Below are 26,507 nucleotides of genomic sequence, written 5' to 3'. Positions count from 1 at the left end.
GACCGCGCATATTCTGTGCTAAAATGGAACACACCGCTGAACGACCTAGCCGTTAACGGTCTGACTGTCAGCCATGACGGAACAGAGCTGAGTCCAGAAGGTATAATGATGAAGAGAGAAGATCCCGGCGCAGGAGCTTTCTTGACCGTTGCCGCTGGGGAAACCGTCTCGTCAAAGTTCGATCTTTCTTCTGAATACGACACTACTAAAGCTGGAACATACACTGTAGCAATAGACCTGTACCTGGAATATGTCGAGAGAAGTGCTGGAAGTCTGCAAGAAACTAAGCTATTTTATCTTTCTTCTCCAGCTGTTAGTTTCCAAGTAGTTCAAAGCAATCAATCTAAGAGAAAATGAGTATATTATGCGCCTTCTTAGGTCAAAAGCAGAAAACTATATGTAATTTACATGAAAATTAATTAGAGGCTGTGTGTTAATCAACGGACAAATAAATGTGTCTGTTCAGTGTATGCTTTAACAGTAAATTGCTGACCTTTTTCACTTTACCGCAAGCCTAAAATCACTTTAGTTAAGGGTACAGAAATTTAGTTCCCTTGAAACTAAAATTTATGGTCGTTTTCTGATGGAAGACAAAACCATGTTAAGAGGGTCCTGTTCACCCGCTAGAGATTGACTTGATGTAAGCGAGGGGACTAACGAAACACAACTCAAGAGATTTAGTTATGGGTATTTGTACAAAGACCTCTAGTTTTTTTCTCCTAGTTATCCTTGTGGTTTAAATGAAAGTGGTAACCATAACACACTGAAGCAATGAAGAAGGCAGAAGATGATGTTAATATGTGAGTGACGCAGTTGTACTAGGAGAAAAAGAACTCAGAGTGCCCCCAATAGGAGTCGAACCGGAAGCTTTACCTCTGAACTAAAGGATTCGCGTGCCAGGCTATGTCGTTTAACTAGGTCTATGATGACAAACTTCGCGCATACTACTAGGATTAGAATGCATTGTTTTCGGTCTCCATGCTGGCAACACTTTTCCCTAGTAGACAGGTAAAATTGACTGTGGAGGTGGTTAAACGCGTTATTTCAACAAGCTCAAGCGTTCTCTTTATTTGCCGGCAGGTGTTAGGACTCGATCACGACAATTAAAAGCTATGGCGTCGCCATTAAATATTGGGTAAACTCCGCAGGGACGACGTCTCGCATTATTAAAAATTGAGTATTGACAGCATCTTAATACTGTTGCACATTGACCAGATTACGATCGGTGAGCACTTCCTGAAACTCTTTTGAGATTTTGAATTGGTAAATGCGAAAAGGAATATCTGAAGAAAAGATGAAAGATGCCAGCCAAGGATTCAATGAAAATGATTAGGAAGATGAAACTTGAACAAGCAAAAAACCAATCCTCTTTAAAACCCGACTTCGTCTTTTTTATTTGAGTTTCTAGCAATTCTTTTCATATAAAGCTTAACTACCACATTTTTAAATAACAAGCCCACATCTTTATTTATAAGGGAGAATATTCAGTAAAGTAAGAAATACTATGTGAAATATGCACAAGAGTCAAAGGCTTAAGAACTGTTGATGGATGCCTTGTGCATCATCAAACCTTCTCAAGGTGCCATTGGACTAAGAGAACTATCTTGTAGCACGAAAACGATCTTAAGTTTCTGCAAGGGAGCAGCACTCACTAGCTAGAAGAACAACGAAACGGTTGGTCGAAACTGAAAACAATTCACTAGAAACTAACTCTCTATTACTATTGCACCAAACTACCTCTAACACAAAAGAACTAAGCATATAAAGAAAGCAAAAAATGGTACTGCAGTAAGGCATTTTCCCCGAAAGGGTGCGTTTAGGGAGCTAATTACCAGACATTATTCCGCAAGTTCTCAATGGAATAACCAATCAATGGGGCAAAAAGGACGCATATGGTGGAAAACATCTTGTAGCTATCACACAAAAGTTCGTGGATTTCACAATGCAATTTAACTGTTTCTTTTCTTTTTGGGGGGGGGGGGGTTGGGGGGAGTAAGAACGAAAATATATTTTGTCCATGAAAGGAATTTTTAGGAACTATAGTTCTATCTTGTCCTTGATTGTTGGCGTGTCTGAAAGATAGGAAGGGTAAGCAAATTCTGCAGTCAAAAATAAACGCAAAAGTATAACAATTGTAACAATAATAATAATAATAATAATAATAATAATAATAATAACATGAATAATACTAATAATCGCAAAAGTAATTACACAACAACAGGATGGCCGTATGACAGCGGGCCACTAAGGGAAGATTGTTTTGAAATTCACCAATCAGAGCTGTTGCATACCAGCAAATCACAGGTGAACTTTATGTTCCAATAGAAAAGTCCGCCGAAGAAGACTCGGAGTATGCAGTCGAAACATCGCGAACCTCATCAGAAATTACTACTTGTGAGACAAACGATTTTTCTTCACTAAAACTATTATCATAAGGGGTGGTGGGGTAGGAAAAGCTTTGGCTACAGCTAACCCGTGAATTTGGAAAACCCCCTTTCCTGAATCTAAGCGTAGCACCTTTGGCAAGAGCTAGCGGCCACACAGCCACAGCACTTGATGCGTCAGTACGCGAAAATGCATTTACTCTACCTGTTGGCTCAGTTGACTCTTGGCTATCTTTTGAAGATGGCTTCTGTGCAGCTACTCTTTCCTGTAGTCTTCTTACTTCATTGTCCAGATCAGGCCACTCCTTGACGATCCTCACAGCGCCTTGCAGCTTAGGTTCTTTTGTCAAGGGATTATTACACTGATGGAATTTTAAACAAAGCGTAGATGAGTATGCAATCTAACGAACTACTAGATAGATCACGATAAGAGTAAATGAATGACTGAGCGAGGAGTGAACGAAGAAATAAATGGATGAATGCAAAATTGGCCCTTTTTCTGACTCGGTTTCCATATAGCTGTTACCAGTTGTGACTCAACTTTACCAGAGCACCAGTTTGAACCATTTTTATTCTTAAACTACCTTATTGCTTGAAATTAAGAGATCCTCGCAGCTAAGAACACTATTGAAACGAGTAGTTGAAAATAGGACCGGAAAAAAATTCAGGCCCCTACGGGATTTGAACCCATGACCTCTGCGATACCGGTGCAGCGCTCTACCAACTGATCTAACAAGCCAACTGGGAGCTAGTCAATATGTTGGGTCCAAATAAACCATCCAAGTGATGAATGATGATTTTAGATATATGAAATTCATATATTTGCACTGCGGTGAAGAGATGAAATTAAGAGATCCTCGCAACTAAGATCACTACTGAAACGAGTACTTGAAAATAGGACCTGAAATCATCATAGCTTATTGCTTATTACTTATTGCTAATTGCATCAATTCAAAAGAAACGGTGTTTCGGTATAGCCCTTTATGGATATCGTTTTCCTCAAAAAAAAAATTAAAAAAAAATAAAAGGAACAAACGAACAGATACAAAGAGAAAGAAGAAAACAAACATGAACTAAACTCTAGCTCAATAACACTGAACACATTTCAATTGAGTGTCGTAAACCAAACGGCCAGTCAGGACAACGAAAACACACACAATGAGCCACCAAGAAACCAAAGTCAAAATACGCAATCGGCCTAAAGCGCGGGAAAACTCGGGTTGGTTTTAGTTTCGCATTTTATCAGCTGAGAATCGGTGGCGCGAATTTTCTTGACAAATCACATATCGAAGTAAAGGAAAACCAACAAAGTCCAACACTAAATTGAAAATTGCCCGAAACGAGAATACAATACCAAGTCGATCGCCTTAGCTGTGCTCAATGACTCATCATCACACCACGTCTCACACCACAGCCACTCCTGAGGGAGGGATCTGATGGGAACTTGATGGATCATGTTATTAGGTAAGTCCTGTAGAGATTAAGAATTAGAAATGCTAGGAGGTAAAGTTTAACTGAAGCAATTTGGAGTCAGTCGCTCCATCCGTGAGAAGGTCTGTTCGTCCGTTCGTATTTTCGTCTGTACGATCGTCAGAGTCTTACTCTGTGACTAAAAAAAATTAGCAAAGCCATCTTTAATTGAAGGTATACTTATACTCTCTATTCCTGATTCCCAAAATAAATAAAATTACCAATGTTTTTAAAATAAAAATTTTTGCCACTTCGACAATCGCGAAGGAGAATCAACACCGAATCGTAATTTCCTCCGAAATGACGCCGGCGTCCACTGTTCTTTGCACTGTTGGAAAATTATATTCCTGTTCACCGCAGTTCTTAGGATGTCTTAATTTTAGCGTCCATCTTTAAAATTGTTATGCGTATGCATGACTTAGTCCAGCTCATAGGATGATGATTTCAATTAGATCCTTGATTTAATTCCTAATGGCGTTTGCTCTACAGCAACAGCATCGAAGTTTACATTTGTCAAGTCAAATATAACTGGATAATCTATATCTCACCTGATCGAGGTTAGAAAGACTGTTGGGATCTTGACTCAAGCCCTGATTAACAAATAACAAACAAATTAACTGGATGTCGTCTTCGAACGTCGATTAAAGAAGGAAATAAAAATAAACACAAACTAAGGACAAAGTAAAAAAACCCAGGCTGATATGAAGCCTCGCAACTTCCTTTCGCGGATAAAATTAATGCTTCACCAACTGAGCTGCCGAGAGGCTCGGAGTTCAAACTACCTCGAAACCTTGATTTTTTCATTTTGGTTTTTTTCTGCAGAGACGCTATTTGCATTTAACCTGTTATAATCAATTCTTCACTTGTCATTGGGTACTTTTTTTGTCTAGGGGTAGTATCAACTCGCCTGATACTGTCCTCTTAGCCTGTCGCCGGCGGCCAGTCGCCTGAATCGATCCAAGTCTACGACGTACAACGCACTACAATAGACAGAGAATAAAAGTAAAAGGTTGGAATAACATCGGCTATTATAACTCTAACTGAACTGCAGTCACTTATAAGGCTGTTCCTCACCTAATGTGATACGGCTTTCCACCCAAGTGACTTCTCCAGTAACCAACATTCCAAAACCTGCAGGAACACAAATGTATTATGGCATCAGCTGCGATAAATTTAATTCAATAAAAATTTGGAAGTGTTTTTTTTTTTTTTTTTTTTTTTTTTTTTTTGTCACTGCGGCTTCACCTCTGGAAGAACCTGCGATGGCATCGTAAACAGAGCTGTTCGAAAACAATGTTTAGATCGGGCAATTTTAGAACACCGGGTATGAAGTAATGTAATGTTGAGTGGTAAGTAGTGAAGGGAGAGGCTTTGACCCTTCACGCCTTATCATCAGTATGTATATTTTCCATTCTGTTCTCTGTACATTTCCCAAGGAGCTGAAAAGGAGAATTTGTTTAACAATCAAGAGCTTCTGTAGTTGGTGATCATTTCCTTTATTCTCATGACCCTAATGTGTGATTCAAGGGTGATATTGTAAGGAGAAATTAGATGTTAGTCAAAGAGGTCAAATGGTTAAGAGAACGCAGGCGTCAAATGATCACAACTTCTCTGTCACAAATCCCTTCCGATCGACGTTAATGCATGTTTTGTCTTTAAAGTAAGGCTGAGGAAAAGTTTCATTTCCAAGCTCGCTCACTTAGCGTTTGTTTAACAAACGAAAACGTTAGTGGGAGGGGAATCTGGGAAAAAACCGCGAGGGGAATCTAGGAAAAAACCGCAAAACCACTTTCCTTGTATTATTGATGACGTTACAGTTATATAAATGAACGCTCATTTGAGCTCTGTTTTATGCCTAAATACTTTCCGGGAAAATGATTCTAATATCACGAAATTTATTGCAATAGCAATTAATAAGAGCAGAGGCAAACATACGAGAAAACAAGATATAATAAATTGTAATTTACCTAAAGCCATCCATCTCTTTGCGGCTGCTACAGAAAGGCGTGTATGCATAGGGTGCTCCATGTAAGTTCATTTCATTCAGCTCTTTTAAGTCAGCTCTTACTATCTGAAAACGTTAAACAATCACAAATATAGCGAGTAAATCATCACTTATAAATTAACAAATCACTAAGCCTTCATAAAAAGAGGAAATGATGGCACCGCCAATTGAAATAAAAGGAAAAAAAGAAGAGTAATTGTATACAGCGTCCCCACGAATCAAACAAACCATAACAAAAAATGGAACTGTAGAGTGAGGAGTTGTCAGGACTGAACGAGATAACACACCTAATGCACCATTTAAAGGTTGAAAAATACTTACTAAATCTGCATCTACGAAGATAATTTTCTTCACGTGGAGCGGAAATAGTACATCCAGAAATAGGATTTTGTATCTAAAAGTCACGAAATAGGAAATTTAAAAAGTATGATTAATTCGGAAGCGATGAAATGTCCCAAACACTGGAAGATCATGGCAAATGCAAAGGTTCTGAACTTATCTTAAAAGAATTTGAAAAAGTAATTGAGCCAGCTTGTAACTAAGAAAATGCACAATATGTTTTGATAAGAATAAAAAGGACAAGGAGAGGATTTTTCCAGGATGGAAAAGAGAGTTGTCCTCACCCCCAGATGACCCTCTGCTTCTCCGTTTGTGCGTGAAGCCAGTGAGGCCAGTGATATTGAACAAGTTCATACTCAAAGCCATATTCTTCGGCCATGTGAGGTAGAAACGCCTAGAAAGTAAGTACAACAAAGGTGACTGCCAGTTTTAAGGCTAAAGTTTGGACGAAGGCTAAACGCACAAGACAATATACTTTTATCAACGTACATATACAAAACCTAAAGTACCGCTTTAGTGGTACGTTTTCTCTGGTCAAGAAAAACAAATGAACTCCAAAGACATCACTTTTTTAACTCTTCACTAATAATCAAGTTTCAAACTTTTAAAGACCATGCTATATTCACTAGATCGGAAGTAAAATCATTAATCATTACCGTCATAGTTGGGGACAGGAAGTTCTTCAAGAACCAAAACTTCACCGGATTTTTGGTATTCTTCATAACAGTCAACATCATGATTCTGGAAGAAAGAAATTAACAATAATCATGATCACGCTAACGATCGCGCTCACCATCATGATTACACCCGCGCTCGCATTCACGATCACGCTTACGCATAGGTCATGACCACGTTCACGTTTACTTGTGAAAAAGAGTTTGGTCATACGATCAAATGTTCGGCCTGAGATAGGTCGGGCCGTTCACGAAGATTCCGTCCGCCTCTCCCTTTCACATAATTATGACATAATGTATAAAGCAGACACAAGAAAACAAGTAAAAATATCAATAGAGCTTCCTTTTGTTCACCTCAGAAAACGTTCGTAGAGATGACCGGACGCCACGGAGAAAACGTTGATGGTTTCATCTTTGGGGACGTCTCCTTTAGTTTCACTGCCAACCATGCTATTTAAAAAGGAAAATACAGCTCTGTTTCTGGTTATTAACATAAATGCCGCTAACGACCAAGGGAAACAAAAATCGACTAAACACATTTTTTATGGAATCTCGTTATTAAGCCTGAATATCACGACACTTTGTTGAATAAAGAGGGAAGAAAACGTTTTTGCAGGTCATACTTTTACATCGCAAGCAAGCAAGTAAGCATTACTCCAAGTGTACTGTTAGGATCACGAGGCTTGCATAACTAGCCATAAAGGAGTCGATTTAAGGACGGTTAATGATTCAAACGAATATGACACTCTTATATAGCTGCTCAAGTCGCATTCTTAAACCAGACAACTATCTTTCTATGCAATTGGATTAATGCGTTACCTTGCTCGCTTTCAAAAATCTCACAAAGGGAACAGGCGATATAAGGCAAAATAGATTACCTTGATAAAGAGTCCCAGATACCACCCGACGACGCGCTGTCAGAATCACTGAGCAGATCTTTCCCTTCCATGCCTGGTTTTCTCTTGACCTGAACATATCATTAACAGTAAACAACCAGAGCCAATTACCCACAACTAGCGCAGTTTATCCCGGTTTCCAAAGGATAGAGCGACTTAAATTACTCTGACTACTCCTCTTGAGGTGATAATGCTCCAGAACAGCCCCACCCCCCCTTAGCATTTTGTCAACTTTCCCTGACACTTCGCTCATATTCCTTTTTGGTATAAATCTACTGGCGTTCTATATGCTACTCCGGCGCTATCTAATTCGTGAAGACAGTAAGTAAAGTGAAAGGTCTAATAATGTGCACTTGTAAACAGAAGAAAAACAGGAGCTTATCTTGCTTTTAAGCTTTGAATGTCAGGCGGATTTACACCAATTTAAACAATGAGATAATTCTCTCCCGATTCCTAGGGGTCATAGTTGATTCGGACTTCGCCCTCATCATCTACCACGCGACAGAAATCTTATTGTTACATAGGCCTGGTTGGATAGAGGTAGGATATAAAACTAAACTTGTAATTACACTGAGGGATAAACACGTAGGACATTTAAGAGAGGGAACCCTCCTATGATATTTACGGAATACATTTTTCCAAACGAAAATTTTTCCATGAAGTCACTCTTACCTTTACTTTGAGCAGTTTTCCAATAAAGCTGTCAATGACGACAGTAAAATGGCCGTCGTCTTCCTTTGTGCTTCCAGAAACACTACAAGTATGAAAATTAACAGTTGTCTTCAGTAAAAAGCTACCCAACCGACGTTTAGCGATTGAACAGAATAGAGATTGAAGGATATTACCTTGGGTTTCATTCATTTTCCAGGCTTAAGAAGCTTAAGAGGCCAATCAAAGTATATCTGAATTAAGTGTAATTACTCCGTTGATTGCAGAGATGCGCTTTAATTGGTCGAGGATTACGCCATACCTCGCTTTAATCACTTCGCGCGAGGTGATTATAGCAGGAGCGCTAAATTTCAAAATGGCTGCCTCGCCTTTTGTCAATTCAATGCATAGAGCACAATAGTGACGTACATGTTTCTTTACAGCCTATTACCTTTCTATCTCGTAAATTTCAGCTGATCTTCCCTCTCGAACCCGTAGAGACCAGGCGCCAGGATAAGCCTTGAGCTGAAAGTATCCCTGTTAAATGCACAAATATTTGGTACAACAATAAATTAACTTAGTAAGCTAACGATTCGTTTTCCAGCAAATAAAGGCGAAAAGCCGAGTTTTAGCCAACACAGTTCTGTAGGTCTTACCAAATTTGCCATGACAATCGTGTCAAACATGGCAGGGTCTCTCGGAGTACCGAGGGTAAATTGCAGTCCTCTGGGGGGCTGTCTAGTGTGAAAGTCGGAGCAGTGTCCTATCGACGAAAAAGGAAATATTAACAAAGGAGAAAGCAGAAAAAAGGCCAAGGTTCCCAGATTTATTTTTGACGAAAACTCCGACTTTGGGTAAAGGAATAAACAGGCTCTAGGAGTGGTATATGAACTGATTCTCGACAAGTAAAATTGCCACTGCAATTTGAAGGAAATTTAAACAATCACAAATGGCCTGAATCTTTAATCATCAGTGTCTTTGAAGAGTGCAACTTCATCCTCTAGTCTTCAAGCTTATTCAACTGTTTCTCAAATTCTACTGTACAAGAGCAAGTGATAGGAATGTCACTGACTTCAAACGCGAAGCTTTGCCAGTATTTCATTAACAAGTTAACCTTTTTACCTTCAATAAAGATATATTCCAAGTCAAACTTTGCTTGTACTTGGTTCTCTACCTGAATACACAGAAACAACACATGTGTCAGTTTAAGGATTAGATCAGACAAGACAAAACAATCAACACACTCTACCAGTATGTGCCAAATAGCTGAGCCAAGACAGGAATCATCAGTTTTTGTAGGATCATCAGACGATTTTCTTTTTACCAAATTACTAATGTTACCCTTTTCTTTATTTGTTGTCAATTTTTTCCTTGAAATTTTTTACATTAAGTGAAATAGTAAGGTTGATCGGCTAGTTATACGTTCGTAGATTTTAGATGCTAAAAGAAGCGCAGGTCGGATATAGAGATAAACGTGCGGAACTGATATAAGCGTTTCTTTTTCTCTTGTAATATGAATCCTTCCCTTGCCACCTTTCGGCCTTTTGTCATTTCAACAACAGCTGCTGGGGCTCAATGCTGCTCTCATACGTTATCCTGAAATTGAGGTGTGGCGCCGTAAGAGACGGTAAATACATCCAGCTATTCGCGAAATTCTAACTAAAATCAATTGAAAAATTCACTTGTTAATTGACGTCTTCTTCGGCGTTTCCGTTCTGACTGCTAAATGTCCCTACAGTGAGAGCGAGCTAACCAGTATCTCCCAAACAATTCTTACGTACAAATTTAACTTAAAAGGTCAATCCTCACCTCTTGTAATTTTATGTTGTCTAAATCGTAAGGAGAGTACACTGCCTCTACCATCCACCCCAGAGGTGTGTCCATATTCATGGTAAGAAGAACTGACTGTGGCATATCAGAGAACACCGCCGCTGGCCCCTCTGTGATGGTGCCGTCCTCATTAAATGTGACTTCGGGCTCTAATACATATCGGTAGAAACGATTAAGAGGCAACTCGGAGAGCTTCTCACGAGAGTTCATGGCAAGCTTGATGTTGACGTTTGTAGCATTTTGAAGGACCTGAAGGAAAGAACAACATGAAAGAAAATTTGCTAACACTGTCCAAGATATTTATTTGCTTACCAAACACTTTCAAAAATATTTTTCTCTAAATTCCTCCGAGCGAGGCCTTATCCCAAAAAAATCAAAACCCTGAAGTCGAACGAAAAGTTCTAGGATTTCCGTGACCGTCCCCAAAGGCTGTTTAACAGGATTATCCTATAATATTAGCGCAATTATAGAGATTGCCATGCCAAGCTAACTAATACAAACTTCAATCCTTCGGTTACCACAAGTGTGAGCATCCTTCAAATGCAAAGGCGGTGAGTTGGTTTTTGCGCGCTCTGAAGATGGCCGGGCAGAGGGCAAAAAAATTGTTCCAAACCACCTTAAATAACGCAGTTTTAACTACTTATTAAAATATATAATTGGCCTGAATTGGTCGGTTGATTTGTTGATACTCAGCTGTTCGCGCTTTAGTTCCTTAATAATTTCACCCATTAGTGAAAGTGAAAGAAAAAAGAAAGCTCAAACTTACCATCAGTATCGGTGCAATTTTCTGAGCAGCTGTAAAGAAAAGAGAAATAGGAAATAAATCAACCGATATCGATGAGAAATGCAAGAGGACAAAAACCGATCACGCGTACAGTTTTAGTAGCAAATTCCACACAATGATTTTTAATGATAGTTACTTCGTCCACTAAAATAATTTCTACAGTCTTTCTTACTCTGTTTCTGTATCACTTATTTAAGTGTAAATTTTGGAAAAGTATTGTTGCAAGTGGGCTTTGTAACTAAGTGGAGTTGGAACTGTAACGATAATTTTCAAAAACAATGTAACGAAACCAACAGTACCTTGAGACAGAGGATCCAAAACTACCACCACATCAAAACTGGCTCCGTCTTGCTTCGGCTCGATTTTCATGACACTAAGAAAGGAGACACACTTCACTGTTTGGAAGGCCGTTTGGAGCGGGACTAGTGCATTGAAGCAGCGCACGCAATCACGTTTTGTAAACATTTTCAATTAGATTAAATTTTTCACTTTTATGTGGTCGTACACGTTGGATGAAAAAAAAAACATGTTGCAATTCTTTTGCGTTGAGCAAAGCTTCATTATTTTTAATGAAACTTGTAAAAAATGATAGTTCGGTGGGATAAAAAGCAGAAGACAAAACTCAAAAACAAGCGACAAAGCGCCACAATCGTGCCACAACTTAGCACCAACTTCTTCTTAAGACAAAGCAGAAACGAAGGACTGAGGTTCGATTCCTCATGGGGACTGAGAATTTTTTCTTTATCTCACGCTCGTGACAAGAGCTCTTTACCAAGCTCAAAACCTACTAACTTTCTTATTCTATTTACAGGGCAGAAACAATTCTAATAACATTTCTGTTTCAAGGTAACGCCTCTTTTCACTTCCCTACCTGTGTTCACTGGCTTTTATAGTAATTTGCTGACGAGATCTCTTATCTCGACAGATCAGCGCAGAGGATACCTTCATGATGATGTCACTTCTAAATTCACTGAAAACGAGACAAAAACACATTGAGAACGCTATTCTTAACTGGATAACTGTCATGCATTGTATAATTCCAGAATTCTAGCTGTGTGCTGCTATAAACTGGGTTATCAAGCCTCATATTGGGAGCGGAGCAAACTCTACAAGGTTCATCGACCCTGTCAACAAAATTAAATACTACGTTTTTGACGTCTAAACCCTAGCTCGCAAACATTTCAGGAAAAAATGCAAATTACCTTGTATCATCATCCGCAGACAAACCATCAAATGTCATTTCATCAATCTGTTGATAAACAGATCCGCAAACTTAAAGTCTGACTCTGCCAAACGGCTACGCAATTATTTTTCAAATGTGGCTTTCGCGTGTAGTTAGTTGGTTTACACACTAAATTATCTTAAAGCGTTTTAAAGGATCGTACCTGGTCTCTAACTTTGCGAGCATACAAGTCCATGTCAAAGTTCTCAAGAAGTTTAAAGTCATCCTCTGTGAACAACGTGTTTCCAGCAAGTGGACCAAGAACCTGTTGAAACAACATTTCAGCTGAAGTGAACTGTGCAGACTAGGGCAAGAACAGGCAAAGAACTTCACCGCTTCACACTTACTCTTCCATTGGTTATAACAGCAGGTTGACCGGGAAGTAGGTTAACAACACCTGTGCAGAAATGCTGATGTGAGAACAGCTTGCCTTTGAAGGTTTCCCCGTCTGATAACTTTGCTTGTATAGCTTCTAATTTCAAACCCTGATGATAGAGACAAATGTATATAATCAACTAATTTACATCAAAACAACTTCCCTGACAAAAAGGACAAAATGTGTCGCACATCGTAACAAACTGTGTTTTATAGGCTACAGGATATAAAACAATCAGCTCGGCACAAAATAATGTATGATACCTCCAATCTTTAACTTCCTCTTCAAAGAAGAGTAATACTTTCCCTCAATTCTAATTTGCTTCGATTCATCACTCCGTCAATGTTAAAAAAACACAAAAGCTCGTCCAACCTCTTCAAACCAATTTAAACAGGATCGATTCCTCTTTCAGGCGTTAGCTGCAAATTTCGTCATGTGATTCAAATCTGGCATCAACCCATTGTTCTTCAAACATATCCTTTTTTGACTGGCTCCTTTACCTTCCTATCCATTTTGTTAAAACTGTGCTACTTCGTGCATCGCAAAAACTACGCCTTGATTTTCAAAGTTCATTAATGATTTGCAAGCCTCGTTAATCCTCTGTATCCATAGAGAGCCTCGCTCATTCTGGTTTAATATTTAACCCTTTAAATCCCATGAATGACCACAACAAAATTTCTCCTCACATCATCAATGAAATATCACGCAGACAGGTGATGAGAATAACAAAAAATATCAATCAAGGGATTGTTAGCTGATCCAATACCAAATTCTCCAAACTAACAACATGAGAACTGTATTGTAGACAGTAAGGATAATTGCTAATGAGATCTTGGGAGTAAAATAGTTAATTTGTCTGCTTTTCTATCTCATTAGTTTAAAATTCTGTGGTTCCTCGTTGATTGAAGGCAAACAAAATTCATGCTGCCAATCACACATACCGGTGTTTTCGCCAAAAGGTCTGCCATTGCTTTGGCATCTGAAGACAGTTTATCAAAGTCGTTGCTCTCATCCAGCAAATTCTCCATGAATTTCAACATTGCTGGCGTAACGTGACTCTTTGAAGACAATACAGCCTCCACTGTTCTGGCGATCTGAAGTGATTCTGGGCGATCATCCGTATGTTTTATAGCTGGATTGTGAATGAGCCCCACCCTTGCACTTGAAGATGATTTCTGCGAAGGAAACAATTCTTCAGAACTGGAAAAGGCGAGTTTTCCATAAATTTCAAAGTCAATTTTATTTTCCGCGGAGTACAAGTAGTTCTTTGAGAAAATAAAGCAAGTTTTGCTCGAAACCTCAGGCGTAAAATAAGCAATCAATTCAACGTCGTTCCTATTATACAAAAAGCTTGGTAATTTTTAATGACGCAATGGGGTATGTTCTTTGCAAAAACCTAAGCTACATTATGTTTTAGCTTGGTTGAGCTCTTCCTGGACAAAGTCACGGTTTAGTTAAGATGATGGTCTAAGATTTTCTTATTTCAAATAAAATCTTCTTTTGAAAGGCCGACTGTGAATCATTATCGCTCAGTCTTAAGAGCTCCATCATATAACAAGAGTTACATGGCTAGAAACTAGATCACTCCGATCCTTCTTTGAAACATTACGGTGGTAACAATCACTGAAGTAGTGACTTACCACTTGTTGGAGGGCTGCTCTGACCAACACTCTTCCTTCTTTGCTGGCCAAGTCAGCAATAACCCAGTTAGTCACAGGTTTTAAACTAAGCTCTTCTATGAAACAAAACAAAACCACAACCAAACAGTGTCAGTCTAACTACCTGGTAACTTAGGCTTCGTGTCAAAGTGGAGGTCACTACAAAATAAGTTCATTTACTTGAACCAATTTAGAATTCATAGTTAGCTAATCTGTTACAATTCACGACCTTTTCTAATTTCGAGATGCAAAAAATCATCAGTGTAAAAAAAAAAAACCTTATGTCCCAGAAAAAATAAAAGAACGCTTGAATGTAATGTAAGGTCTTAGTGGTATCAATCTCCACAGCTTTTCCTCTCACCACAGTTATTTAGTTTCCTTACAACCAATGATTATCAATGTCATCATGGCAACTCCAGCCCCACCCTTCTCCCCATAGTTATCTCCATGATCGTCAGCCTATCGTCATTTTATTCTTCACCCTTAACTTAATCTCCATTTCACCCTCATCCATCCCCATCACGTTCCTTCCTCAGTCCACCTCTTCAACCCTCGTCCGTATCCTTCTTCCATCCATTTCTTCATTGCTATGGCCTCCTATCTTCTTCCGTCTAATAGAGTCTCACTTTGATCGTCACCCTTCTTCACTCTCCTCATCTTGCCCATTTCCATTCTTACCTTCGCCCTCACCTTCTGTTCATATCCTGGTCCCGTTCTCCAACCTTAACTTCATCATAATCACTATCACCACTGACTTCCCCTTGTTCCAGATTCTCATTCTCTTAAACATAGTTACCATCAAATACAATATTACCTCCTTGTTTGGTGAAGTACTTCAGTTCCTTGGCAACAACGGAAGCCATCTGCGAACTATCAAGCTTAGCAAACACTTCAGGATTATTAATATCCTCATCTGTAAAACAGAAAACAAGCAGGTCTTATAATAAAATAATTAACATTTACATTTTTCCTAACGATTCATAAATTTCTGTTCAGTAAAGAGAACTGCGGAGATGTTAAAAAACACTTGGGGGGGGGGGGATTTTTGCAAACAGGCCTGTTTAACCGCGAGTTTAATTTCAAAAGGAGGCTAATGATAAGCCTTCCTTCTCACTTTTCTCTTTTCAGTCTCTGAGACTCGGAGTGGATGATATGACTTTTGAGACAGCGCAAGTCAAACACCGACACAGATCATGTTTCTTTTTTGGGTTTATTTTTTGAGAAGTCTGTAGTCACTCCGTTTTCCCGTTTTTTGTTGTTGCGTTATTGTTGCTGCTGTTGTTGTTGTTGTTATTGTTTTTTTTGCTTACCTGTACTTAACTGACCACCAGTCAAGTCAACATAAGGTCTCTCCATGGACTGAACCATGCTATTAACTCGAGATACCACGTTTGGTAGACTCATGACATATTCATACACACTGGAGTAGCGATAAACAGAACCCTACAAAACCAACAAAGAAACAATTGAGTGAGGATCTTTTGCTGACTCTTTCACTGCTACAAACCGTACAAGCTCTAACAGTTAACATCTATTCAAAGAGAACACCAACAAAGTTGAATTAGAGTTGAGGATGTGATATTCGCAGTCTGACCAAGAGCCACGCTCGACACGTCAGTTCTATAAACTCTTTACGGTGGTCAATGTACATTATCAGTTGATAATACTAAATTATCTTGTACTACCCGCCCCACCCTCCCCCCCTCCCCCCCAGACGCAGCATCGCAGTTTCTTTAGAAACTTACCCCCTTTATTCATATAATCACAGTTACACTTCGGGTTGAAGTCGTAAAATACCAAAAAAAACAAACGCACTAGTTTGTCCTTACCAGTTAGTTCACAGTGTCTAATCTGTCTAGATAAATAATCTTGCCTAGCATTTTTTCCAAATTGCTAACAGTAATTTTGTCTTACCGAAAACACTGCATGTTGTATGGGGCCTGTTTGAACCATCACCTCCCGCACAACTGCTTCATCTAGATTTTCAAACTGAAAGAAACGTCTTTTTTAGTACATATTTCGCTGTGAAGCAAGTCTAACGTAAAAAATATACCTATCCATGTCACTAGCATTTCCATAAATTTCTAGTAACTTCCAAAATTAACGAAGGTGTTGCTACGATCGCCAAAGATTGTCGAGATTCCAGGCATGACTTCCGAAGGTTTCTGTCACAACTCATCAAAAAAAAACATCTTACAAGAAGATACTCTATTAAATTACGTGCAAGTTTGCACCCACATTCAAACAGGAGCAAAGATGAATCAAATCATCAAAACAAGGGCTACGCTTTTTATAGCCGACAATAGGCAATTAACAACATTGTACCGAAGGATCACCAACCTCTTCGCTGTCGATGGGCACACCATTAAGGATAACTTGAGGCAACTGATGGAATCCTGTCTTGTCAAAGAAACGTTGAGAAGACTAAAAAGCAACACGGCTTTCATCAGAAAAGAAACCCTCATGACCTCCATAACGACAGAGTTCATATCACATACTCTAAAATCGCCAGAAGTTTTACCTTTCGATTTTCGTCGTACTCAGAGCCTTCTCCGAACACTTCTTCAGCATCATCTTTGCCAAATAATGATGTAAATGAAGTTAAAACCTTGTCCGCAGTCGGCACATCGCCTTCCGCCAAATTATCATACAACTAAACACAAAAGATCATGATTTTAAATCTCATGAAAAATATGACAAGCACAAGCTAACCATAAAATCCTCAAGATAAACTATCAATCGAAACAAAACAAATCAGTTGAATAATATTGAAAAATTAATGCGACGACAGTCACGCTGACTTCAGTATTGAGAATAACATGTCTAAAGTCAAACAATTCAAAACCATTTCCACAAAAATCAACAACTGTTCCACTGACCTTAAGAAGCCAATCAAATGCCTCTCGCGAGTCCTTCTCAGATGAGATGAAGCTAAATGCTCTGGCAATTCCTACAGCTGCATTAGTCTTAGCGTCGACTTCGGCATCCAGGGGAACATCGGCAACCAGTGACAAACCAATTCTGTGAATATCATGAATGCAAAACTTAAGTTATTTCTGTTCGGTTTAGTTCTTGTCATTGCTTTTCTTGTTTGGCTTTTATTTCCCTTTCTATCAGTTTTGTTGCCTGGTCGCTTGCCATTTTTTTTTTTCGCATTGTTGCTTAGCAAACTCACGTTCGGATCAGTGTTGTAAGAAAACACGTCATGGAAAGTCTCTACGCTATTTCGTTATTCACCCACGAAGTAAACTGAGCTCAACAGAAAGAATGTAGGCAGCGGTGGAAAAAGCTTTTGATAAAAGCAAAAGTCATTAGGTAAAATTCCGAGAGCAAAAATATGACTAAAATTGTTACATTTTGTTCTTATGGGGCTGGTTGAAGACTCGTATTGCAGAAAAAGTGGGTATAACTTGGCGAATGTGTTGTGACTAAACGCAGCTTTCACGCAGATGACAAACCCAACAGACCTTCGAAGACTACAAATGCGGAGCGAAGTATAACAAGATTAGCTGTAAAAAGCGTCGTTAATATGACGATATCGTAAGCTGTTTAACTCATAGCACAGTAACCTTATTACGGGTGTATATAAAACTGCACAAAGTACCTGACTGGAAACGAATTTTGAAGCAATTCATTGACAACCTTGATCAGTTCGATACTCTGGGCATCTAAAGGGTTGACAAACAGAACCTTGAAAGAAAACAAGAAGTCCAAATTACGAAGCGTTTCCACGGAAATGCTTAGTAATTTCAATGAACATACATGTAACATGCTTAAACATTGTGAGTGCCGTCAACATCAAGGTAAAATCATCTGACTAAGATTTAAAACTAGTTCTTCAGTCTTTCATGTATGGCGATTGCTCATTTTCCATTTAAGTACTTTGTTGTATATACAGCTACAATCTTGTAAAGTTTCTATTTTTATATACCCTGACTTGGTAGTTTAACGTGCTTCACCTGATTTAATCTTACAGGAATTTCTATCCTTGATTCTTAGCCTAATAAAACACTGCGATTTACACTCCATTACAGTTTTACTAACTATCAGCTTTCTTATCGAAATATAGCACAGCAGACAACATTACCAAATTGAATATGTTCTTGGCAATATAGCGCATCATCCCAGGGAAGGTTGGTCGTAGTATCTGTCAACAAAAACAGGAGAAAATAAAACCTAAATAGCAGGTTTTTGAAAGACAAACAGGTTGAAAACAACAACAACAACAACAACAACAGGCAAGAGGAACACAGAAGCAGACCTTCAGTACTTACCTCCTGCAGTTCAGAAGGCCAACCCCAATACTGCCGATCTTTTTCAAGGTCGTTTATAAACTAGCGATGATAAAATAAGCAAATACAGTCACCAGACTATTTACAAGGAAGTCAAATTTAAAAATTACATTTTGCATCGCGACAAAGCAATATCGATAACTCACATAGACTTACCACAATGGAGTCGTGTCTTGCATCCAAAACAAATGATTCATGCTCTGGTTGAGAGGCAAGAGACACAAGTTTACCGAGAGGTTCACCCTGAAGAAAAAACATCGTTACGAAGAAAAGATGTCAATTGTCTTGTCAGGAGAATAGGACAAAGAAAAAAACCTGAGACCATCACGAGCAATCGAACTGCAGATCTTCATGTCAAAAGGTTGTGCCAGAGACTCAATTTGGATTACATACTTTTTATATCTTGAAAATGTAGTTTAGATGACACAGGAGCATGTCAAAAGGTTGTGCCAGAGACTCAGTTTGGATTACATACTTTTTATATCTTGAAAATAAAATGTATTTTAGATGACACAAGAGTATCTTCATCTACCCTACCTTGATGCCCAGGGAAGAGAGTCTGTCAATCGCTAGTGCTTCACCACGTAACAAATCTAACAAACTACAAGATACAAATCTTGATCAAATTTTATAAATTATACGGACAACAGCTCCAAAAACTGCTCTGCCAGCATTCATACGGCAGCAGGGTTCAAACTTATGACCGCCTAGAAGGGCGGGTAATACTATCCAACAGAAGAATCACTATCCAGAGGATAAGTGTTAACAAAACGCACTGCGATATCCACCGAATAGAGATTTGCCAGTAGATAGCGTTATTCACCCTTCGAACAACTGGGACCTGGACGTCGATGCGAAAGAAATAATTAATTTACTTTCAGCGACCAGCACTTTAATGCTACCAGTTGAAAGTGAAATAATAATCTCTGGTTTCCCTGTGACCCATAAATGATCAAATACTCACTGAAAAGGATCAAGATCGTCCACTTGGACCAGAAGGCCATTTATCAACAAAGCACTGTCTCCAGGATCCAGTCCAAATTGTGAAAAATGCTAAAGCAAAATGGAGCAAAAAACATTTAGATGCATAGACACTGGACTGATGGTTAGTGGTCTGAGGGGGTAACTACATGGCAACTTTGCAACAAATTTTGCATCCGAATGTTATAGTTCCTAATTATTTTGTATCTGTTTGATCTTTTTCGGCCAGTGCAATAAACTTGAAAACCAGGGACTAAATGAGGAAACAGAACATGACTCTAATTCACATATAAGAAAGCAAGAGAATTGTGTTCCACTTTTTGCGTTAAGCAAAATATTACACCTGACCAAGATGTTCGGATTTTTTTTTTTTTTTCAAATCCCCATTACCTAACCAGGGCTACTAAACCTGCAAAAAGTTACAGATTATCTACACATGACGTGAAGAAAGGTTGCAGCATGGGACACCAAAACCAATTTTGGAATATCTCTTTGATTTGAATTTGTGCAGGTCACCATTGAGAGAAAATGAATTGTTTTAAGATTGGAAGCGATACACACGTAGAACACAGTGACAGATGATTTCTGTAGCGAATTTTTACTTAATTTGGTCGGCCTTACAGAATCGTTCAGGAAATCCTAGGTGTAAACAAGAACACGTAAATATAAAAGTATATTGCCACAAGGACGAAAATAATTTTTTTAAACTACTAACCTTTTGATTAAGTTTGATCTCTTTCCTCATTTCTTCTTTAACCTTTGTCTTCACTAATGATCTAGGATTGAAAATAACAAGTAAATAATCAACGAAAAGAAAACGAAAACTGCAGAAATGAAAGAAGATGTCTCCTACAAACCTGGTTTGCATGGGAAGATTTTGACTGATGTCTCTCAGCACTTTCAAAGCTCTTTGTGGTTCAGAGGACATGACCCGTTGTGCTGCCTGGAAACTCAGATCTGATGGTAAAAATAAAAAAAAAAATCTCACCCTACCAGGTTTGAGCAGAATTATCTGTCAAAGTTGAATGGGATTCATGGAAAAGTAAGTGATTTCTGTGGATTCTCCAACCAAATTGTCTTATATTCCTGTTAGAAACACAGGGAGCATTTGTTCTTTTTTTAATAGTGCTGTGGGGTTCCAAGCAACCCTTCATTTGTTGACATGAAATTATTATGAAGGCAACTACTAGAAATATTTTTTTCATAATTTCACTTTGAGCTATTCAGGGCAGTAGTGTCAAATATTGGACACTAAAGAGTCTAAATAGTCTAAAATCAGACTGGTGTCTAAAATCATTAGATCCTGATGTCTAATGTAGGACACCACTGTATAAAATTGGACACTGCTGTCTAAGATCATACACACTAATGTCTACATTTGGATACTTATGTCTAAAATGGGACACTGGTGTCTAAAATTGGACACCAGTGTCTAGAATCGGACACTAGTGTCTAACATTGGACTCTGTTGTCTAAAATTGGACTCTGGTGTCTCAAATCAGATATAAGTATCTAAAATTGAACAGCAGTGTCTAAAATCGGACAGCAGTGTCAAAAATTGGACAGCAGTGTCTCAAATCAAACAGCAGTGTCTAAAATCAGAAGGCAATGTCTAAAATCAGGCTGTAGTGTCCTAAATTGAGAACTAGCATCTTCTGTCCTTTTTGCAGATTTCCTGATACTGTGGGAAGGTTATTACTGGTTAATTATTACACCGTGATTTAGTCTTTACTAAGTGACTTTTCAGTCTTTGGTACCAATTACTGTCTAATGATTACAACATCGGTGACATGATACACTGCCTTTATATTTGGGGCCTGATTTTAATAAAACTCCTCATACCTTGCAATTGCCAGACTTTCAAAGGAGCCATCTCATGTGCACTTTCCTTTAAGTGTGCCCTGAACTGATCAAGATTTTCTTTTAGGTCTGGATAGAGTTTCCTATGAGTAAATATCAGTTTGTAGAGTGTGATAACAAAATTATATTTTTTAATTTACTCTATGAATAATCTGATAAAAAAGATTCTAACTGAGGTCAGAGGTGTTTTAGACCATCAAGATGAAGGACATAAAAGCAAACTCTGTTAAAGATATGTGAAGTCTGCACACACTCCAACCATCACCAAAGCCAAAGTTTTTTTTTTCCTGTCTCATAGAATGAAGTGGCTAAAGGTACAGTTACCCCCCCTAAATAGGATGCCTGTCATCATTCCCTCAGGTTTCCCTAACAATTTGCTTCTCCGTGTTTGTACCCCATGGACAGAGAGAGTACTTTGTCCAGCCCAAGAACACAACACAATGATCAACCAGGTCTCAAACCCACATTGCAAGGTCCCTGAGTTAGCAGGACACTAACCACTATGCCACAGCATCTCCTCATCACAGACAAACCCTTTGCATTTTGTAAGGTTCCTAGAAAGTTCTCTAGCACCCATTTACACTCCTGGATAGAGAGAGGTACAGATAGGACACAGGACACAGAAAGGACACAACAAAGTGTCTCTGGCCATTTCTTGATTTATCCATTCAGAGTTCAGTGGTTAGCTATTAGGCAACACCCACTATCAATGGCAAACTTAAGTCATTGCATATAGTTGCACAAACCTTAACTTTCCAAAGAGGAATCCTTCAACTTCATCGTCATCTTCTTCCTCTTGTTTCTGTACCTTTCCTTCTGCATCATCTTTCACTTTACTGTCATCCATGGCTTTGTACTCTGTTTTCTTGACAGCCAGTTCCACACCATATCCTGATAATCTCATTTTTCTCTCTGATGATGACTAAGTGATAAGACCAGTTACAAAATTACATTTAGGGCAATTTCTGAGTAAATGTAGATTTGATATTGTGAGGAGAAAATCCTTTTTTGGTCACTTTAGACAAGGAAAGGGCTAGCACAGAGGTTCCATTAAAAGCCTGTGTCTGAGGATGGGCTGACACTGATACCAAATACTAAATACCATCAATACCAACGTCTGATCAGAAAACACCGATACTGGCGTAAAGTATCAATGGTTTTGATCCTGCACATGACCGGCCAGCACAGTCTGGCTCACACCTGCCTCTAACTGCCAATAAAGAGCTGAAAAGACTCTGAGCTCGAGTTTGGGCAATGAGCACTACAGTGTGCCATTTTAAGTGGCATGTGAGCATTGCAAGAGTGAACTCATCAATAACTGTGAGTTTCTACTTTAGTACATCCTTAATCTGGTTTTAAATTCTTGACTGTTTTGTTGATGCAGTTGTAGAGAAGTGAACACTGTAAACTTAACAGAGCAAGATGACCCTATATTTCATCAATCAAATCATGTGACTTACCAGTTACCTCAATGACCTCACAGTATCAATACCAATATCAAAGAAAAACATCAGTATCATACTCAGTATCATATCAATTTGGAAAAATGGTTTATTACTGGTCTACAACTGCTTATAAGACCTCTCACTGCCATCTGTTCAGTCAGCAAGCAGAATCTCATGTTTCAGTCTCCAATGCAGCCAATTAAATGTAAAAAGTTATTCAAACTCCTATTACCAAACAAATTGCTCATCATATCAGACTTTTCCTACCTCAATATAATGTCGAAGTACATAGTGCACCAGACCATTTTCTGCTAAATTTACAAGTTGCTGATGAAATCTCCAAAAGGATCCTGATCCTATCTTTCCATATAACACAACAGCTATGGAGTTGTTTTCAGATTTAGGATAGTGGTGATCAAATTCAAAACCCTGCACCAAGGGTCTATATTCATTAAGAAGAAAAGACAACAACAAAATGTTTGACTAAAAAATATTTAAAAATTACCAATAACAGAATACAATATATATGAAATTTAATTAAAAGAGCAATGTTCTTTCACCGGAAAGCCAATTTGTTTTTCTCATGCATCTGAAACTTGAGCATTAGAACTAGAAACATACATGTTTTCTGCTTGTTTGATGAGAGAAACAGCTTCTGTAATGTCACATATTGTGCTACTGCCAAGCTGAACAAAAGCCTCACAGTCTGGTGCTGGGAGATCATGGGCAACCTGATGAAAGAATGAAAAATATACCAAATAAAAATGTTAGGCTCAAATGCCTGAGTGTAGATATGCACACTGCAGAGTCATAACAACCCATGGTACTAACAGCTTTGTAATATGAGTTTTGGATTACAAACTAAGTTTCAAAAACCTAAATACTCAACAGCAAAGAAAATGACAAACTATTCAGCAGACCTTTTTGAAATCTCACCTTATTGAACAGTTCCACCCTGGGGGAATAATACCTCAGTGACAATGAGAATTGCAAGAAATTTAAACCTATCGGAGCTAGCAACTGGCCTGCAGTTTTTAAAACATGTTTATATTCATCTGAAATCAAAATAGAGTAAAACACAACGTTAAAAACTTATTCAACACTGTGGATAACAGCTCAAAAACCATCTTTTCACTGTTTACACCCCTTCAATGACTCACATCTAATTTCTCCTTATAGTATATCACCACTGAATCAAACATTGAGTCGTGAGAATAAAGGAAATGATCCCCAACCTATAAAGTTCTTGATTATTAAAATTCTCCTTGTCAGTACTATAGGAAATGTATAGAGAATGGTATAGAGAAACTGTGTGTTGATGTTATAGCAAAAAGTGTTAAGTAACAACCAGGTGCCAGTTGTTCAAAGGATGGGAAATGCTATCCACTGAACAAATCTCTATCTGGTGGATAGCATATAGTATATTTTGTTCGCACTTACCCTATGAATAGCAATTTATCCATTAGATAGAGTTATCCAACCTTTGAAAAACTAGAGCCAGGCCTTTTAAACCTTTAACTCTCAGATCAAATTTATAATTCTCCTTACTGTCAACCATACAATTCTTATAATGTTAGTTCAGAGAATTTAGTATTGGATCAACTAATTATCCCCAAATTGATAATTTTCTTTATTCTTGTTACTTCTCTGGTTGATATTGTATTGATATTGTAAGGAGAAATTCTGTCTTGGTCACTCATGGGAGTTAAAAGGTTACTGCATGATTAAGTCAATGAAATAACATCAACTGTTGAACTGAAAAATTAGGAATCTTATTCTTTTGTTATCATGACATTGATTGTAGCTCCTTGGTATACTTCACACAATAATTACACCAAAAGAAAATAATCATTCATTACCTAAATCATGACTGAATGATTTATCTTGACATGAATCCACAAACTTCCAAAATTTTTCATTACTCTCTGCTGCTAAATATTCACTGAAATTAAAAAAAAACATCTTATTCCCAGGGTGAGCTGCGTTTCAGTACCTATCACTCTTATCCAAAGAGTGAGGGACAATTTTCCAAAATTTCTTGAATATTCAGAAATGTGCAGTTGTCTGCAGAGGAGCCTTTTGATCCTCTTGTGTCACCTTCTTTGTATCATGGTCTGGTTATTCAAAATTTCTTATCATTATATTCATGTATTATATTCATTCAGCTAAAACACAAACAAAAAGTGAAAACTAACTAAGAAAGTAGCAATACTATTACAAAAGGGTAATTTGATATTATCAACTGAGTTGATATTAAAAATGTAATTTGGCCACCGTAAAGGGTTTCAAAGCTGACATTTTGAGCATTAGCCCTTGATCAGAGCAAAGCCCTTCCTTCTCACTCTGACGAAGGGTTAACACTCGAAAGTCAGCCTTGTAACCCTTTATTGTGGCCAATTTACGTTATCACCCTAAATTACCCTGTTCTACTCTCCCACTGAAGCAGCAACACAGTTTCCTTAGAAACTTACCCCCTAAACACTATTATAAGACTGAGTACATCTGAACCCTTTAAACAACTTTCAAATAAATGTGTGTAACACTACTTTAGATAATAAAATTTAGCACAAATACAATTCTAAATTGACATGAAGTGAAAGAATAGTGTAAAGTTCTGAGAGAATAAGCTACATAGCAACTAAATGTCTTAGTATAAATTAGCCCAGGCTGGTGATATTTAGCCAGAGCATTCTATGTAGCTGTAGAAGAGCTCTCATATCTCCAGTCTTAGGAATATCCTGGGAGTTATGCTGTTTTTATTTGCTTTTATTCTGATTGATTTTGAAATTAACCCTGTTCTCAACCAACCTTGCTTCAAGCAGAAGAGGTGTCGATCCCCATCTTGCATCTAGAGAGGCTATTATTGATTTAGAGCTACTTGATTTGCAAAAGGATTGGTGGACTAACGAAAGAAGGGTAAACAAAGTGGCCACCGTAGCACACATTACCTGCAGAAAGAGTAAAGGGGTTTTAAATCATCTGACGTAGAAAGTGCATGCAGTCGGAAACTTCCGCTAATTTGTTGAACAATTTCGTTGGCGATTATAAATTCTCCTCACTGCAGTACGTGCGTTGATTATGTCCGAAAAGTTCCCATAAAAAAATTAAATTTGGGCGGAATGTGCTACATAATATGAAAAAATCAAAGGTTACATCAATGTACATGTACGTTGTACGTATTACGTGAATCTTAATTTAAAGCAGCACATTTTTCAATCAATTTCAAACAAATAAAATATCACTTAAAGAAACACAGCTTCATTTAAGATGAGTGTTGGAAAACTTAGGCTGCAAGGTTCAGGTTAAAAAAAATGAGCACAAATCACCGAAAATCTGACTGGCAATAAAGCTTACGCTAGCCGGTCTTCTTTCATTACGAACTGATCATGAATAACTGACATTTGTTGAAGAGTTTTAAAAAACAGATCATTTAACTAATATTACTAAACATAATCATATAAAATACAAGCGGTAAACAATGTACTCATTCAATCTTATATGTCAGGATTCAGCCTTCAACAAAGAAAGAAATCAATACATTTCCTACCCCTGCGTTGCTCAGACACTTTTTGGCCGCCATCTTGGAAAGAAAGCCAATGCAGTGTAACCACGTCGCTGGCATTAATTTTATGTGGGGGAGTGG

General features: G+C 38.2%; 1 protein-coding gene across 3 annotated transcripts; it reads right to left on the bottom strand.

The window, feature by feature from the left end:
- Positions 1-1,410: 1,410 nt before the first annotated feature.
- On the bottom strand, positions 1,411-26,478 carry LOC131798243 (UDP-glucose:glycoprotein glucosyltransferase 1). Of its 3 annotated transcripts, none has more exons than XM_066168565.1 (47): positions 26,412-26,478; positions 25,673-25,812; positions 24,724-24,806; positions 23,801-23,919; positions 23,486-23,595; positions 23,132-23,306; positions 22,166-22,341; positions 21,402-21,502; positions 20,417-20,516; positions 20,275-20,335; positions 19,543-19,631; positions 19,116-19,179; positions 18,735-18,821; positions 18,561-18,620; positions 18,374-18,433; positions 17,891-17,976; positions 17,166-17,307; positions 16,808-16,939; positions 16,627-16,710; positions 16,201-16,275; positions 15,597-15,729; positions 15,101-15,199; positions 14,269-14,363; positions 13,570-13,803; positions 12,600-12,737; positions 12,416-12,517; positions 12,233-12,279; positions 11,902-12,000; positions 11,330-11,403; positions 11,013-11,041; positions 10,226-10,495; positions 9,539-9,590; positions 9,073-9,179; positions 8,868-8,953; positions 8,441-8,522; positions 7,751-7,839; positions 7,227-7,346; positions 6,855-6,939; positions 6,483-6,592; positions 6,181-6,253; positions 5,822-5,925; positions 4,929-4,985; positions 4,762-4,834; positions 4,403-4,444; positions 3,739-3,855; positions 2,590-2,746; positions 1,411-2,072 (listed from the first exon to the last, which is right to left on the bottom strand). In XM_066168565.1, the coding sequence occupies exons 1-47, from the start codon at positions 26,442-26,444 to the stop codon at positions 2,038-2,040; spliced, it is 4,686 nt and encodes a 1,561-aa protein (XP_066024662.1). In that variant the 5' UTR covers positions 26,445-26,478; the 3' UTR covers positions 1,411-2,037. The 3 variants fall into 3 exon arrangements, with proteins under 3 accessions (XP_066024662.1, XP_058971889.2, XP_066024663.1); XM_059115906.2 differs by having other exon boundaries at positions 7,227-7,322; XM_066168566.1 differs by having other exon boundaries at positions 14,269-14,360.
- Positions 26,479-26,507: the final 29 nt, after the last annotated feature.

The sequence above is a fragment of the Pocillopora verrucosa genome, chromosome 6 (assembly GCF_036669915.1).
Source record: "Pocillopora verrucosa isolate sample1 chromosome 6, ASM3666991v2, whole genome shotgun sequence".
Classification (NCBI taxonomy): domain Eukaryota; kingdom Metazoa; phylum Cnidaria; class Anthozoa; order Scleractinia; family Pocilloporidae; genus Pocillopora; species Pocillopora verrucosa.
Note: the sequence above shows the minus strand (reverse complement) of the source record. Positions and strands in the feature narration are given on the sequence as shown.

Bases quoted from the DNA above. Each gene is read 5' to 3' on its own strand.
- LOC131798243 (XM_066168565.1), bottom strand. From the start codon at position 26,444: ATGGCGGCCAAAAAGTGTCTGAGCAACGCAGGG. The intron at 23,307-23,485 runs GTATGTTTCTAG...TAATGAATATAG, and splicing joins ATCAAACAAGCAGAAAACAT to ACCCTTGGTGCAGGGTTTTG. The intron at 12,738-13,569 runs GTATGTGTGATT...CTCTATCATCAG, and splicing joins ACCTTTTGGCGAAAACACCG to GGTTTGAAATTAGAAGCTAT.